Source organism: Panulirus ornatus, chromosome 25 (assembly GCF_036320965.1).
Source record: "Panulirus ornatus isolate Po-2019 chromosome 25, ASM3632096v1, whole genome shotgun sequence".
Taxonomy (NCBI): domain Eukaryota; kingdom Metazoa; phylum Arthropoda; class Malacostraca; order Decapoda; family Palinuridae; genus Panulirus; species Panulirus ornatus.
In genome coordinates, this window is record NC_092248.1 from 23,842,986 (window position 1) to 23,860,050 (window position 17,065).

The 17,065-nt window shown below is 41.4% G+C and overlaps 1 protein-coding gene across 1 annotated transcript in view; it reads right to left on the bottom strand.

The window, feature by feature from the left end:
* LOC139757337 (uncharacterized) overlaps positions 1–17,065 on the bottom strand; it is a 66,556-nt gene that overhangs the window by 14,080 nt on the left and 35,411 nt on the right. Inside the window, exon 9 of the mRNA XM_071677760.1 lies at positions 2,524–2,741. Within this exon, the coding sequence (XP_071533861.1) occupies positions 2,524–2,741 (218 nt within the window). The remainder of the gene's footprint in view (positions 1–2,523; positions 2,742–17,065) is intronic.

Genomic DNA, 17,065 nt, shown 5'->3' on the forward strand with positions numbered 1-17,065 from the left:
GTGACTGTATTGTTGACTGGTTTGGTAAGGATATTTAATGTATGTATGATTCATGGTGAGGTGCATGAGGATTGGCGGAATGCGCGCATAGTGCCATTGTACAAAGGCAAAGGGGATAAGAGTGAGCGCTCAAATTACTGAGGTAAGAGGCTGTTGAGTATTCCTAGTAAATTATATGGGAGGGTATTGATTGAGAGGGTGAAGGCATGTACAGAGCATCAGATTGGGGAGGAGCAGTGTGGTTTCAGAAGTGGTAGAGGATGTGTGGATCAGTTGTTTGCTTTGAAGAATGTGTGTGAGAAATACTTAGAAAAGCAAATGGATTTGTATGTAGCATTTATGGATCTGGAGAAGGCATATAAGAGAGTTGATAGAGATACTCTGTGGAAGGTATTGATAATATACGGTGTGGGAGGCAAATTGTTAGAAGCAGTGAAAAGTTTTAATCGAGGATGTAAGGCATGTGTACGTGTAGGAAGAGAGGAAAGTGATAGGTTCTCAGTGAATATAGGATTACGGCAAGGGTGTGTGATGTCTCCATGGTTGTTTAATTTGTTTATGGATGGGATCGTTAGGGAGGTGAAGGCAAGAGTTTTGGAAAGAGGGGCAAGTATGCAGTCTGTTGTGGATGAGAGAGCTTGGGAAGTGAGTCAGTTGTTGTTCGCTGATGATACAGCGCTGGTGGCTGACTCATGTGAGAAACAGCAGAAGCTGGTGACTGAGTTTGGTAAAGTGTGTGAAAGAAGAAAGTTGAGAGTAATGTGAATAAGAGTAAGGTTATTAGGTACAGTAGGGTTGAGGGTCAAGTGAATTGGGAGGTAAGTTTGAATGGAGAAAAACTGGAGGAAGTGAAGTGTTTTAGATATCTGGGAGTGGATCTGGCAGCGGGTGGAACCATGGAAGGGGAAGTGAACCATAGGGTGGGGGAGGGAGGGGGCGAAAATCCTGGGAGCTTTGAAGAATGTTTGGAAGTCGAGAATATTATCTCCTAAAGCAAAAATGGGTATGTTTGAATGATGAGTGGTTCCAACAATGTTGTATGATTGCGAGGCGTGGGCTATGGATAGAGTTGTGCGCATGAGGGTGGATGTGCTGGAAATGAAATGTTTAAGGACAATATGTGGTGTGAAGAGGTTTGTTTGAGTAAGTAATGTAAGGGTAAGAGAGATGTGTGGAAATAAAAAGACCGTGGTTGAGAGAGCAGAAGAGTGTTTTTTGAAATGGTTTGGGCACATGGAGAGAATGAGTGAGGAAAGATTAACCAAGAGGATATATGTGTCGGAGGTGGAGGCAACGAGGAGAAGTGGGAGACCAAATTGCAGGTGGAAAGATGGAGTGAAAAAGATTTTGAGTGATCGGGGCCTGAACATGCAGGAGGGTGAAAGGCGGCAAGGAATAGAGTGAATTGGATCGCTGTGGTATACCGAGGTCGACGTGCTGTCAATGGATTGAATCAGGGCATGTGAAGCGTCTGGGGTAAACCATGGAAAGTTCTGTGGGGCTTGGATGTGGAAAGGGAGCTGAGGTTTCGGGCATTACTGCATGACAGCTGGAGACTGAGTGTGAACGAATGTGGCCTTTGTTGTCTTTTCCTAGCACTACCTCGCACACATTAGGGGGAGGGGGATGGTATTCCATGTGTGGCGAGGTGGAGATTGAATGAATAAAGGCAGACCGTATGTATTATGTACATATGTAGATATGTATATGTCTGTGTGTGTATATATATGTGTACTTTGAGATGTATAGGTATGTATATTTGCGTGTGTGGACATGTATGTATATACATGTGTATGTGGGTGGGTTGGGCCATTCTTTTGTCTTTTTCCTTGCGCTACCTCGCTAACGTGGAAGACAGCGACAAAGCAAAATGAATAAATAAATAAATATATATATATATATATATATATATATATATATATATATATATATATATATATATATATATATATATATATATATATATATATATTTTTTTTTTCATACTATTCGCCATTTCCCGCGATAGCGAGGTAGCGTTAAGAACAGAGGACTGGGCCTTTGAGGGAATATCCTCACCTGGCCCTCTTCACTGTTCCTGATTTTGGAAAATCAAAAAAAAAAAAGATATATATATATATATATATATATATATATATATATATATATATATATATATGAGTAAAAAGGCCATATTTTCTTCGAATTATTCCTGGCACTACCTTGTTGACGCGGGAAACGGCGATCAAGTATAAGTATATGATAAAACAACATGATATATATATCATGAAGCGTTAATGACATAGCTTTGATTAGGACATTTTGTTGCCTGTACCGTCTCAGATATCATAGAAAGAATTGCCATTATATTTTTAAAACTGTTTATGAACTTGATGGAACGGATTAATGAACAGACACGACATACAGAGGAGTTGCTACAGAGCTATTAAAGTATTTTTTGTCTGTCGTATAAAACTGGTGCGAAATATGTTTTTTAGTCTTTCCATTTTATCTTTTCATAGAGCTGAAGGGTTTAATGCATACTTTCATGGACTGTACACTTCCAGAGTTCTCGTTCCATATCATAACTACTGATGAATCATCCAGAACATCTTGTAGAGACTGGAAGGGTTGTGCCAAGTATCTCACTGCCAGGAGAGACATGAGAGTGCCGGCGTAGCTCCTGATCAACACCAGCGTCATCACCATCCACAATGCCAGCAGCATTCGCTCCCACCGCCAGTCCGACGGGCTCATGATGTCTGTTATGGATGTACAGATGTGATTAACACACACACATACACACACACACACACACACACACACACACACACACACACACACACACACACCATGCCCGAAGTTTCTACCGAAAATGTTGATGGTGACGAGGTCCTGTTGGGAGTGGGAGCTCAACTTTAAGTGTCGTGTGTGACATACTCTAGCTGTACAACTGTAGTCTCTTGTATCGAGAATGATATGTGCACATATCAACAGAGATCGTGAGTGAAACCAGCTTGTGTGTTCTGTAGCCTTGTAAAAAACCTTACCTCACTTTCTAGGCCGTCTGCATATTCGTCCCTTTCTCCAAGACTCTTGCATTTACCTCCATAACCATCCCATCCATAAACAAATTAAACAAACATGAAGACATCACGCATTCCTGCCGTAAGCCGACCTTCACTCTGAACCATTCACTGTGCGCTCTTCCTACTCGTAGACATGCTTTACATCCTTGGTAAAAGCTTTTTACTGCCTCTAGCAGCTTAACATCCACACCATATACTCTTAATACCTTTTACAAAAGCATCTTTATCAACCCTAACATATAACTTCTCGAGATCCATAAGTAGTACTTACAAATCCATCTTTTTTTCTAAATACTTACCACACGCCTGGTCCTCACATCCCTTACCACTTTTGAAACTACACTGTTCCTGTCCAGTTTGATGTTCTGTACATGCCATCACCTTCTCAATCAATGCCCTCCTATACAATCTATAATGTATAGTCAACAACCTTATACTTCTGTAGACTGAACACTCACCTTTATCTCCTTTCTCTTTATACAGTGGCACTATACGAGCATTCCGCCAATTCTCAGTGACCCCACCATGATTCATACCTACAGTAAAAACCTTTACTAACCAGTCAACAACAGAGTCACCCTCTTTCTTAGTATGTTCAACTGTAATACGATCAAATCCACCTGCCTTGCCGCATTTCATCTTACGCAAGGTTTCCACCGCCTTTTCTCTCTTCACCAAACTACCCTACATGACTTACATCGTACACCACCCCGACCAAAACATCCTGCATCTGCCACTCTGTTGTCAAACACATCTAAAAGTCCTTCAAAAGACTCACTCCATCTCCTCCTTAATTCATCACATATTGTTAACACTTCCCATTTTGCTAACTTCACTTATATTTCCAATTTCCTTAGCACATTTTTGAACTCCTTCCAAAAAATCATTTTATTCTCACCTCTCACCCAAAATCTCATTTGCCCTTTTTTTCAAATCCTAAAACTCCCTCTTTACCTCTTACCGTTCTCTCTTATACATTCTCCAGTCCTTTGCACTCATTCCTCGTAAGCTCCGCCCAAACACCTCCTTTTTCTTTCACTAGCAACTTTACATTTTCATCCAACCACTCACCATCCTTTCTAAATTTTCGCAAGCCACATACATCTGTACATGCCGTCACCATTTTCCTGAATATAACTCATCCCTCACCCACTCAACATGCTTCGTTTACTCTCAACAATTTCCCTTAATGTCTCTTCATATCCTTCACAGTCTCCTATCGAGGCTCACTTAGAAAGGAAACATGTCGTGCCACATGTACAGAAAAATTACACGTTAGATAAAATCATATGAACTACTGAAGTGCGATCTTACCTTCAAACAAACACACATACATACAAACACACCTACCTCGCAGACGCGGGAGACGGCGACAAAGTATAATAAAAAAATATATATATATATATATACATATATATATATATATATATATATATATATATATATATATATATATATATATATATATATATATATATATATATATATATATATATATATATAGATAGATATTTTCTCGCTGTCTCCCGCGTTTGCGAGGTAGCACAGGGAAACAGACGAAAGAAATGGCCCAACCCACCCCCATACACATGTATATACATACGTCCAAACACGCAAATATACATACCTACACAGCTTTCCATGGTTTACCCCAGACGCTTCACATGCCCTGATTCAATCCACCCACAGCACTTCAACCCCGGTATACCACATCGATCCAATTCACTCTATTCCTTGCCCTCCTTTCACCCTCCTGCATGTTCAGGCCCCGAGCAAACGAAATCTTTTTCACTCCATCTTTCCACCTCCAATTTGGTCTCCCACTTCTCCTCGTTCCCTCCACCTCCGACACATATATCCTCTTGGTCAATCTTTCCTCACTCATTCTCTCCATGTGCCCAAACCATTTCAAAACACCCTCTTCTGCTCTGTCAACCACGCTCTTTTTATTTCCACACATCTATCTTACCCTTACATTACTTACTCGATCAAACCACCTCACACCACACATTGTCCTCAAACATCTCATTTCCAGCACATCCATCCTCCTGCGCACAACTCTATCCATAGCCCACGCCTCGCAACCATACAACATTGTTGGAACCACTATTCCTTCGAACATACCCATTTTTGCTTTCCGAGAAAATGTTCTCGACTTCCACACATTCTTCAAGGCTCCCAGAATTTTCGCCCCCTCCCCCACCCAATGATCCACTTCCGCTTCCATGGTTCCATCCGCTGCCAGATCCACTCCCAGATATCTAAAACACTTTATTTCCTGCAGTTTCTCTCCATTCAAACTTACCTCCCAATTGACTTGACCCTCAACCCTATTGTACCTAATAACCTTGCTCTTATTCACATTTACTCTTAACTTTCTTCTTTCACACACTTTACCAAACTCAGTCACCAGCTTCTGCAGTTTCTCACATGAATCAGCCACCAGCGCTGTAACATCAGCGAACAACATCTGACTCACTTCCCAAGCTCTCTCATCCCCAACAGACTTCATACTTGCCCCTCTTTCCAAAACTCTTGCATTTACCTCCCTAACAACCCCATCCATAAACAAATTAAACAACCATGGAGACATCATACACCCCTGCCGCAAACCTACATTCACTGAGAACCAATCAATTTCCTCTCTTCCTACACGTACACATGCCTTACATCCTCGATAAAAACTTTTCACTGCTTCTAACAACTTGCCTCCCACACCATATATTCTTAATACCTTCCACAGAGCATCTCTATCAACTCTATCATATGCCTTCTCCAGATCCATAAATGCTACATACAAATCCATTTGCTTTTCTAAGTATATCTCACATACATTCTTCAAAGCAAACACCTGATCCACACATCCTCTACCACTTCTGAAATCACACTGCTCTTCCCCAATCTGATGATCTGTACATGCCTTCACCCTCTCAATCAATACCCTCCCATATAATTTACCAGGAATACTCAACAAACTTATACCTCTGTAATTTGAGCACTCACTCTTATCCTCTTTGCCTTTGTACAATGGCACCATGCACGCATTCCGCCAATCCTCAGGCACCTCACCATGAGTCATACATACATTAAATAACCTTACCAACCAGTCAATAATACAGTCACCCCCTTTTTTAATAAATTCCACTGGAACACCATCCAAACCTGCTGCCTTGCCGGCTTTCATCTTCCGCAAAGCTTTTACTACCTCTTCTCTGTTTCCCAAATCATTTTCCCTATGTATATATTTATCTATTTATTTTACTTATAGATTTATTTTGCTTTGTCGCTGTCCCCCGCGTTAGCGAGGTAGCGCAAGGAAACAGACGAAAGAATGGCCCAACCCACCGACATACACATGTATATACATACATGTCCACATATGCAAATATACATACCTATACATCTCAATGTATACATATATATAAACACACAGACATATACATATATACATATGTACATAACTCATACTGTCTGCTTTTATTTATTACCATCGCCACCTCGCCACACACGGAATAACAACCCCATCCCCCCTCATGTGTGCGACGTGGCGCTAGGAAAAGAAAAATATGGCCCCATTCGTTGACACTCAGTCTCTAGCTGTCATATAATAAAGCACCGAAGCCACAGCTCCCTTTCTACATCCAGGGCCCACAGAACTTTCCATGGCTTGCCCCAGACGCTTCACAGGCCCTGGTTCACTCCACTGACAGCATGTCGACCCCGGTATACCACATCGTTCCAGTTCACTCTATTCCTTGCACGCCTTTCACTCAAAATCTTTTTCACTCAATCTTTCCACCTCTAATTCGGTCTCCCTCTTCTCCTCGTTCCCTCCACTTCCGAAACATACATCCTCTTGGCCTATCTTTCCTCACTCATTCCCTCCATGTGACCAAACCATTTCAAAACACCCTCTTCTGCTCTCTCAACCAAACTCATTTTATTTCCACACATCTCTCTTACCCTTACATTACTTACTCGAACAAACCACCTCACACCACACATTGTCCTCAAACATCTCATTTCCAGCACATCCACCCTCCTGCGCACAACTCTATCCATAGCCCACGCCTCGCAACCATGCAACATTGATGGAACCACTATTCCTTCAAACATACCCATTTTTGCTTTACGAGATAATGTTCTCGACTTCCACACATTCTTCAAGGCTCCCAGAATTTTCCCCCCTCCCCCACCCTATGATTCACTTCCGCTTCCATAGTTCCATCCGGTGCCAGATCCACTCCCAGATATCTAAAACACTTTACTTCCTCCAGTTTTTCTCCATTCAAACTTACCTCCCAATTGACTTTACCCTCAACCCTACCGTACCTAATAACCTTGCTCTTATTCACATTTTCACGTAACTTTCTTCTTTCACACATTTTAACAAACTGAGTAACCAGCTTCTGCAATTTCTCACATGAATCAACCATCAGCGCTGTATCAACAGCGAACAACAACTGACTCACTTCCCAAGCTCTCTCATACACAATAGGCTGCATACTTGCCCCTCTTTCCAAAACTCTTGCATTCACCTCCCTAACAAGCCCATCCGTTAACAAATTAAACAACCATGGAGACATCACACACCCCTGCCGCAAACCTACATTCACTGAGAACCAATCACTTTCCTCTATTCCTACACGTACACATGCCATACATCCTCGATAAAAACTTTTCACTGCTTCAACAAATTGCCTCCCACACCATACATTCTTAATACCTTCCACAGAGCATCTTTATCAACTCTATCATATGCCGTCTCTAGATCTATAGATGTTACATACAAATCCATTTGCTTTTCTAAGTATTTCTCACATACATTCCTCAAAGCAAACACTTGATCCATACATCCTCTACCACTTTTCAAACCACACTGCTCTTCCCCAATCTGATGCTCTGTATATGTCTTCACCCTCTCAATCAATACCCTCCCGTATAATTTACCAGGAATACTCAACAATCTTATACCTCTGTAATTTGAGCACTCACTCTTATCCCCTTTGCCTTTGTACAATGGCACTATGTAAGCATTCCGCCAACACTAAGGCACCTCACCATTTAATCATACATACATTAAATAACCTTACCAACTAGCCAACAATACAGTCACCCCCTTTTTTCATATATTCCACTGCAACACCATGCAAACCTGCTGCGGTGCCGGCTTTCATCTTCCGCAAAACTTTTACTACCTCTTCTCTGTTTACCAAATCATTTTCACTAACACTCTCACTTTGCACACCACCTCGACCAAAACATCCTCTATCTGCCACTCTATCATCAAACACATTCAACAAACCTTCAAAATACTCTCTCCATCTCCTTCTCACATCACCACTACTTGTTATCACCTCCCCATTAGCCCCATTCACTGAAGTTCCCATTTGCTCTCTTGTCTTACGCATTTTATTTACCTCCTTCCAAAACATCTTTTTATTCTCCCTAAAATTTAATGATACTCTCTCACCCTAACTCTCATTTGCCCTCTTTTTCACCTCTTGCACCTTTCTCTTGACGTTCTGCCTCTTTCTTTTATACATCTCCCACTCATTTGCATTTTTTTCCAGCAAAAATCGTCCAAATGCCTCTCTCTTGTCTTTCACTAATAATCTTACTTCTTCATCCCACCACTAACTACCCTTTCTAATCAACCCACCTCCCACTCTTCTCATTCCACAAGAATCTTTTGCGCAAGCCATCACTGCTTCCTTAAATACATCCCATTCCTCCCCCACTCCCCTTACCTCATTTGTTCTCACCTTTTTCCATTCTGTACTCAGTCCCTCCTGCTACTTCCTCACACAAGTGTCCTTCCTAAGCTCACTTACTTTTACCACTCTCTTCACCCCAACATTCTCTCTTCTTTTCTGAAAACCCATACAAATCTTCACATTCGCCTCCACAAGATAATGATCAGACATCCCTCCAGTTGCACCTTTAAGCACATTAACATCCAAAAGTCTCTGTTTCGCGCGACTATCAATTAACAAGTAATCCTATAACGCTCTCTGGCCATCTCTCCTACTTACGTAAGTATAATTATGTATATCTCTCTTTCTAAACGAGGTAGTTCCAATCACCATTCCTTTTTCAGCACATAAATCTACAAGCTCTTCACTATTTCCATTTACAACACTGAACACCCCATGTATACCAATTATTCCCTCAACTGCCACATTACTCACCTTTGCATTCAAATCACCCATCACTATAACCCGGTCTCGTGCATCAAAACCACTAACACACTCATTCAGCTGCTCCCAAAACACTTGCCTCTCATGATCTTTCTTCTCATGCCCAGGTGCATATGCACCAATAATCACCCATCTCTCTCCATCAACTTTCAGTTTTACCCATATGGTGAAGCGCTTGTAGATTTATGTGCTGAAAAAGGACTGATGATTGGGAATACCTGGTTTAAAAAGCGAGATATACATAAGTATACTTATATAAGTAGGAGAGATGGTCGGAGAGCGTTATTGGATTACGTGTTAATTGACAGGCGCGCGAAAGAGAGACTTTTGGATGTTAATGTGCTGAGAGGTGCAACTGGAGGGATGTCTGATCATTATCTTGTGGAGGCTAAGGTGAAGATTTGTATGGGTTTTCAGAAAAGAAGAGTGAATGTTGGGGTGAAGAGGGTGGTGAGAGTAAGTGAGTTTGGGAAGGAGACTTGTGTGAGGAAGTACCAGGAGAGACTGAGTACAGAATGGAAAAAGGTGAGAACAATGGAAGTAAGGGGAGTGGGGGAGGAATGGGATGTATTTAGGGAATCAGTGATGGATTGCGCAAAAGATGCTTGTGGCATGAGAAGAGTGGGAGATGGGTTGATTAGAAAGGGTAGTGAGTGGTGGGATGAAGAAGTAAGAGTATTAGTGAAAGAGAAGAGAGAGGCATTTGGACGATTTTTGCAAGGAAAAAATGCAATTGAGTGGGAGATGTATAAAAGAAAGAGACAGGAGGTCAAGAGAAAGGTGCAAGAGGTGAAAAAAAGGGCAAATGAGAGTTGGGGTGTGAGAGTATCATTAAATTTTAGGGAGAATTAAAAGATGTTCTGGAAGGAGTTAAATAAAGTGCGTAAGACAAGGGAGAAAATGGGAACTTCAGTGAAGGGCGCAAATGGGGAGGTGATAACAAGTAGTGGTGATGTGAGAAGGAGATGGAGTGAGTATTTTGAAGGTTTGTTGAATGTGTTTGATGATAGAGTGGCAGATATAGGGTGTTTTGGTCGAGGTGGTGTACAAAGTGAGAGAGTTACGGAAAATGATTTGGTAAACAGAGAAGAGGTAGTAAAAGCTTTGCGGATGATGAAAGCCGGCAAGGCAGCAGGTTTGGATGGTATTGCAGTGGAATTTATTAAAAAAGGGGATGACTGTATTGTTCACTGGTTGGTAAGATTATTTAATGTATGTATGACTCATGGTGAGGTGCCTGAGGATTGGCGGAATTCGTGCATAGTGCCATTGTACAAAGGCAAAGGGGATAAGAGTGAGTGCTCAAATTACAGAGGTATAAGTTTGTTGAGTATTCCTGGTAAATTATATGGGAGGGTATTGATTGAGAGGGTGAAGCCATGTACAGAGCATCAGATTGGGGAAGAGCATTGTGGTTTCAGAAGTGGTAGAGGATGGTTGGATCAGGTGTTTGCTTTGAAGAATGTATGTGAGAAATACTTAGAAAAGCAAATGGATTTGTATGTAGCATTTATGGATCTGGAGAAGGCATATGATAGAGTTGATAAAGATGTTCTGTGGAAGGTATTAAGAATATATGGTGTGGGAGGAAAGTTGTTAGAAGCAGTGAAAAGTTTTTATCGAGGATGTAAGGCATGTGTACTTGTAGGAAGAGAGGAAAGTGATTGGTTCTTAGTGAATGTAGGTTTGCGGCAGGGGTGTGTGATGTCTCCATGGTTGTTTGATTTGTTCATGGATGGGGTTGTTAGGGAGGTGAATGCAAGAGTTTTGGAAAGAGGGGCAAGTATGAAGTCTGTTGGGGATGAGAGAGCTTGGGAAGTGAGTCAGTTGTTGTTCGCTGATGATACAGCGCTGGTGGCTGATTCATGTGGGAAACTGCAGAAGCTGGTGACTGAGTTTGATAAAGTGTGTGAAAGAAGAAAGTTAAGAGTAAATGTGAATAAGAGCAAGGTTATTAGGTACAGTAGGGTTGAGGGTCAAGTCAATTGGGAGGTGAGTTTGAATGGAGAAAAACTGGAGGAAGTGAAGTGGTTTAGATATCTGGGAGTGGATCTGGCAGCGGATGGAACCATGGAAGCGGAAGTGGATCATAGGGTGGGGGAGGGGGCGAAAATTCTGGGAGCCTTGATGAATGTGTGGAAGTCGAGAACATTATCTCGGAAAGCAATAATGGGTATGTTTGAAGGAATAGTGGTTCCAACAATGTTGTATGGTTGCGAGGCGTGGGCTATGGATAGAGTTGTGCGCAGGAGGATGGATGTGCTGGAAATGAGATGTTTGAGGACAATGTGTGGTGTGAGGTGGTTTGATCGAGTAAGTAACGTAAGTGTAAGAGAGATGTGTGGAAATAAAAAGAGCGTGGTTGAGAGAGCAGAAGAGGGTGTTTTGAAATGGTTTGGGCAGATGGAGAGAATGAGTGAGGAAAGATTGACCAAGAGGATATATGTGTCGGAGGTGGAGGGAACGAGAAGAAGAGGGAGACCAAATTGGAGGTGGAAAGATGGAGTGAAAAAGATTTTGTGTGATCGGCGCCTGAACATGCAGCAGGGTGAAAGGAGGGCAAGGAATAGAGTGAAATGGATCGATATGGTATACCGTGGTTGACGTGCTGTAAGTGGATTGAATCAGGGCATGTGAAGCGTCTGGGGTAAACCACGGAAAGCTGTGTAGGTATGTATATTTGCGTGTGTGGACGTATGTATATACTTGTGTATGGGGGTGGGTTGGGCCATTTCTTTCGTCTGTTTCCTTGCGCTACTTCGCAAACGCGGGAGACAACGACAAAGCAAAAAAAAGAAAAAAAAAAAAAGAAATATATATATGTAAATATATACATAAATATTTTATTTATCTTTTATCAATTTTCCTTTGTCGCTGTCTCCCGCGTTAGCGAGTTAGCGCAAGGAAACAGACAAAAGAATGGCCCAACCAACCCACATACACATGAATATACATACACGTCCACACACGTAAATATACATACCTATTCATCTCAATGTACTCATATATATATATATATATATATATATATATATATATATATATATATATATATATATATATATATATATATGTATATATATATATATATATATATATATATATATATATATATATATATATATATATATACACACAGACATATACATATATACACATGTACATAATTCATAATGTTCAACTTTATTCATATCCATCGCCACCTCACCACACATGAAATAACAACCCCCTCCCCCCCCCATATGTGCGAGGTAGCTCAAAGAAAAGACAACAAATTCCCCATTCGTTCACACCCAGTCTCTAGCTGTCATGTAATAATGCACCGAAACTACAGCTCCCTTTCCACATCCAGGCCCCACAGAACTTTCCATGGCTTACCACAGACGCTTCACATGCCCTGGTTCAATCCATTGACAGCACGTCGACCCCGGTATACCACATCTTTCCAATTCACTCTATTCCTTGCACGCCTTTCACCCTCCTGCATGTTCAGGCCTCGATCACTCAAAATCTTTGTCACTCAATCTTTCCACCTCCAATTTGGTCTCCCACTTCTCGTTCCCTCCACCTCTGACACATATATCCTCTTGGTCAATCTTTCCTCACTCATTCTCTCCATGTGACCAAACCATATCAAAACACCCTCTTCTGCTCTCTCAACCAAACTCATTTTATTTCCACACATCTCTCTTACCCTTACATTATTTACTCGATCAAACAACCTCACACCACATATTCTCCTCAAACATCTCATTTCCAGCATATCCACCCTACTGCGCACAACTCTATCCATAGCCCACGCCTCGCAACCATACAACATTGTTGGAACCACTACTCCTTCAAACATACCCATTATTGCTTTCCGAGATAATGTTTTCGACTTCCAAACATTCTCCAAGGCTCCCAGAATTTTCGCCCCCTCCCCCACCCTACGATTCACTTCCGCTTCCATGGTTCCATCCGCTGCCAGATCCATTCCCAGATATCTAAAACACTTTACTTCCTCCAGTTTCTCTCCATTCAAACTTACCTCCCAATTGACTTGACCCTCAACCCTACTCTACCTAATAACCTTGCTCTTATTCACAGTTACTCTTAACTTTCTTCTTTCACACACTTTACTAAACTCGGACACCAGCTTCTGCAGTTTCTCACATGAATCAGCCACCAGAGCTGTATCATCAGCGAACAACAACTGATTCACTTCCCAAGCTCTCTCATCCCCAACAGACTTCATACTTGCCCCTCTTTCCAAAACTCTTGCATTCACCTTCCTAACAACCCCATCCATAAACAAATTAAACAACCATGGAGATATCACAAACCCCTGCCGCAAACCTACATTCACTGAGAACCAATCACTTTTCTCTCTTCCTACACGTACACATGCCTTACATCCTCGATAAAAACTTTTCACTGCTTCTAACAACTTGCCTCCCACACCATATATTCTTAATACCTTCCACAGAGCATCTTTATCAACTGTATCATATGCCTTCTCCAGATCCATAAATGCTACATACAAATCCATTTGTTTTTCTAAGTATTTCTCACATACATTCTTCAAAGCAAACACCTGATCCACACATCCTCTACCACTTCTGAAACCACACTGCTCTTCCCCAATCTGATGCTCTGTACATGCCTTCACCCTCTCAATCAATACCCTTCCATATAATTTACCAGGAATACTCAACAAACTTATACCTCTGTAATTTGAACACTCTTACCCCCTTTGCCTTTGTACAATGGCACTATTCAAGCATTCCGCCATACATACATACATACATTAAATAACCTTACCAACCAGTTAACAGTACAGTCACCCCCTTTTTTAATAAATTCCACTGTAATACCATCTAAACCTTCTGCCTTGCCGGCTTTCATCTTCCGTAAATCTTTTACTACCTCTTCTCTGTTTACCAAATCATTTTCCCTAACCCTCTCATTTTGCACACCACTTCGACCAAAACACCCTATATCTGCCACTCTATCATCAAACACATTCAACAAACCTGCAAAATACTCACTGCATCTCCTTCTCACATCACCACTACTTGTTTTCTCCTCCCCATTAGTCCCCTTCACTGAAGTTCCCATTTGCTCCCTTGTCTTACGCACTTTATTTACCTCCTTCCTAAACATCTTTTTATTCTCCCTGAAATTTAATGATACTCTCTCACCACAACTCTCATTTGCCCTCTTTTTCACCTCTTGCACCTTTCTCTTGACCTCCTGCCTCTTTCTTTTATACCTCTCCTACTCATTTGCATTTTTTCCCTGCAAAAATCGTCCAAATGTCTCCCTCTTCTCTTTCACTAATAATGTTACTTCTTCATCCCACCACTCACTACCTTTTCTAATCAACCCACCTCCCATGCTTCTCATGCCACAAGCATCTTTTGCACAAGCCATCACTGCTTACCTAAATACATCCCATTCCTCCCCCACTCCCCTTACCTTCTTTTTTCTCACATTTTTCCATTCTGTACTCAGTCTCTCCTGGTACTTCCTCACACAAGTCTCCTTCCCAAGCTCACTTATTCTCACCACTCTCTTCATCCCAACATTCTCTCTTCTTTTCTGAAAACCCCCACAAATCTTCACCTTCGCCTCCACAAGATAATGATCAGACATCCCTCCAGTTGCACCTCTAAGCACATTATCATCCAAAAGTCTCTCTTTCGTGCGTCTATCAATTAACACGTAATCCAATAACGCTCTCTGGCCATCTCCCCTACTTACATACGTATACTTATGTATATCTCGCTTTTTAAACCAGGTATTCCCAATCACCAGTCCTTTTTCAGCACATAAATCTACAAGTTCTTCACCATTTCCATTTACAACACTTAACACTCCATGTATACCAATTATTCCCTCAAATGCCACATTACTCACCTTTGCATTCAAATCACCCATCATTATAACCCGGTCTTGTGCATCAAAACCACTAACACACTTATTCAGCTGCTCCCAAAACACTTGCCTCTCATGATCTTTCTTCTCATGCCCAAGTGCTTATGCACCAATAATCACCCATCTCTCTCCATCAACTTTCAGTTTTACCCATATCAATCTGGAATTTACTTTCTTGCACTCTATCACATACTCCCACAACTCCTGATTCAGGAGTAGTGCTGCTCCTTGCCTTGCTCTTGTCCTCTCACTAACCCCTGACTTTACTCCAAAGACATTCCCAAACCACTCTTCCCCTTTACCCTTGAGCTTCGTTTCACTCAGAGCCAAAACATCCAGTTTCCTTTCCTCAAACATACTACCTATCTTTCCCTTTTTCTCATCTTGGTTACATCCACACACATTTATACACCCCAATCTGAGTCTTCGAGGAGGATGAGCACTCCTCGCGTGACTCCTTCTTCTGTTTCCCCTTTTAGAAAGTTAAAATACAAGGAGAGGAGGGTTCCTGGCCCCCCGCTCCCGTCCCCTTTAGTCGCCTTCTACGACACGTGAGGAATGCGTGGGAAGTATTCTTTCTCCCCTATCCCCAGGGATAATATATACATATATATATATATATATATATATATATATATATATATATATATATATATATATATATATATATATATATATATATATATATATATATATATATATATATACATATATATATATATATATATATATATATATATATATATATATATATATATATATATATATATATATAGAAGGCGACTAAAACTGAAGGGAGCGGGGGGCTGGAAATCCTCTCCTCTCTTTTTTTTTTCCAAAAGAAGGAACAGAGAAGGGGGCCAGGTGAGGATATTCCCTCAAAGGCCCAGTCCTCTGTTCTTAACGCTACCTCGCTAATGCGGGAAATGGCGAATAGTATAAAAGAAAAGATATATATATATATGTATATATACATATATATATATATATATATATACATATATATATATTTTTTTTTTTTTTTTTTTTTTTTTTATACCTCGTCGCTGTCTCCCGCGTTTGCGAGGTAGCGCAAGGAAACAGACGAAAGAAATGGCCCAACCCCCCCATACACATGTACATACACACGTCCACACACGCAAATATACATACCTACACAGCTTTCCATGGTTTACCCCGGACGCTTCACATGCCTTGATTCAATCCACTGACAGCACGTCAACCCCTGTATACCACATCGCTCCAATTCACTCTATTCCTTGCCCTCCTTTCACCCTCCTGCATGTTCAGGCCCCGATCACACAAAATCCTTTTCACTCCATCTTTCCACCTCCAATTTGGTCTCCCTCTTCTCCTCGTTCCCTCCACCTCCGACACATATATCCTCTTGGTCAATCTTTCCTCACTCATTCTCTCCATGTGCCCAAACCATTTCAAAACACCCTCTTCTGCTCTCTCAACCACGCTCTTTTTATTTCCACACATCTCTCTTACCCTTACGTTACTTACTCGATCAAACCACCTCACACCACACATTGTCCTTAAACATCTCATTTCCAGCACATCCATCCTCCTGCGAACAACTCTATCCATAGCCCACGCCTCGCAACCATACAACATTGTTGGAACCACTATTCCTTCAAACATACCCATTTTTGCTTTCCGGGATAATGTTCTCGACTTCCACACATTTTTCAAGGCTCCCAAAATTTTCGCCCCCTCCCCCACCCTATGATCCACTTCCGCTTCCATGGTTCCATCCGCTGACAGATCCACTCCCAGATATCTAAAACACTTCACTTCCTCCAGTTTTTCTCCATTCAAACTCACCTCCCAATTGACTTGACCCTCAACCCTACTGTACCTAATAACCTTGCT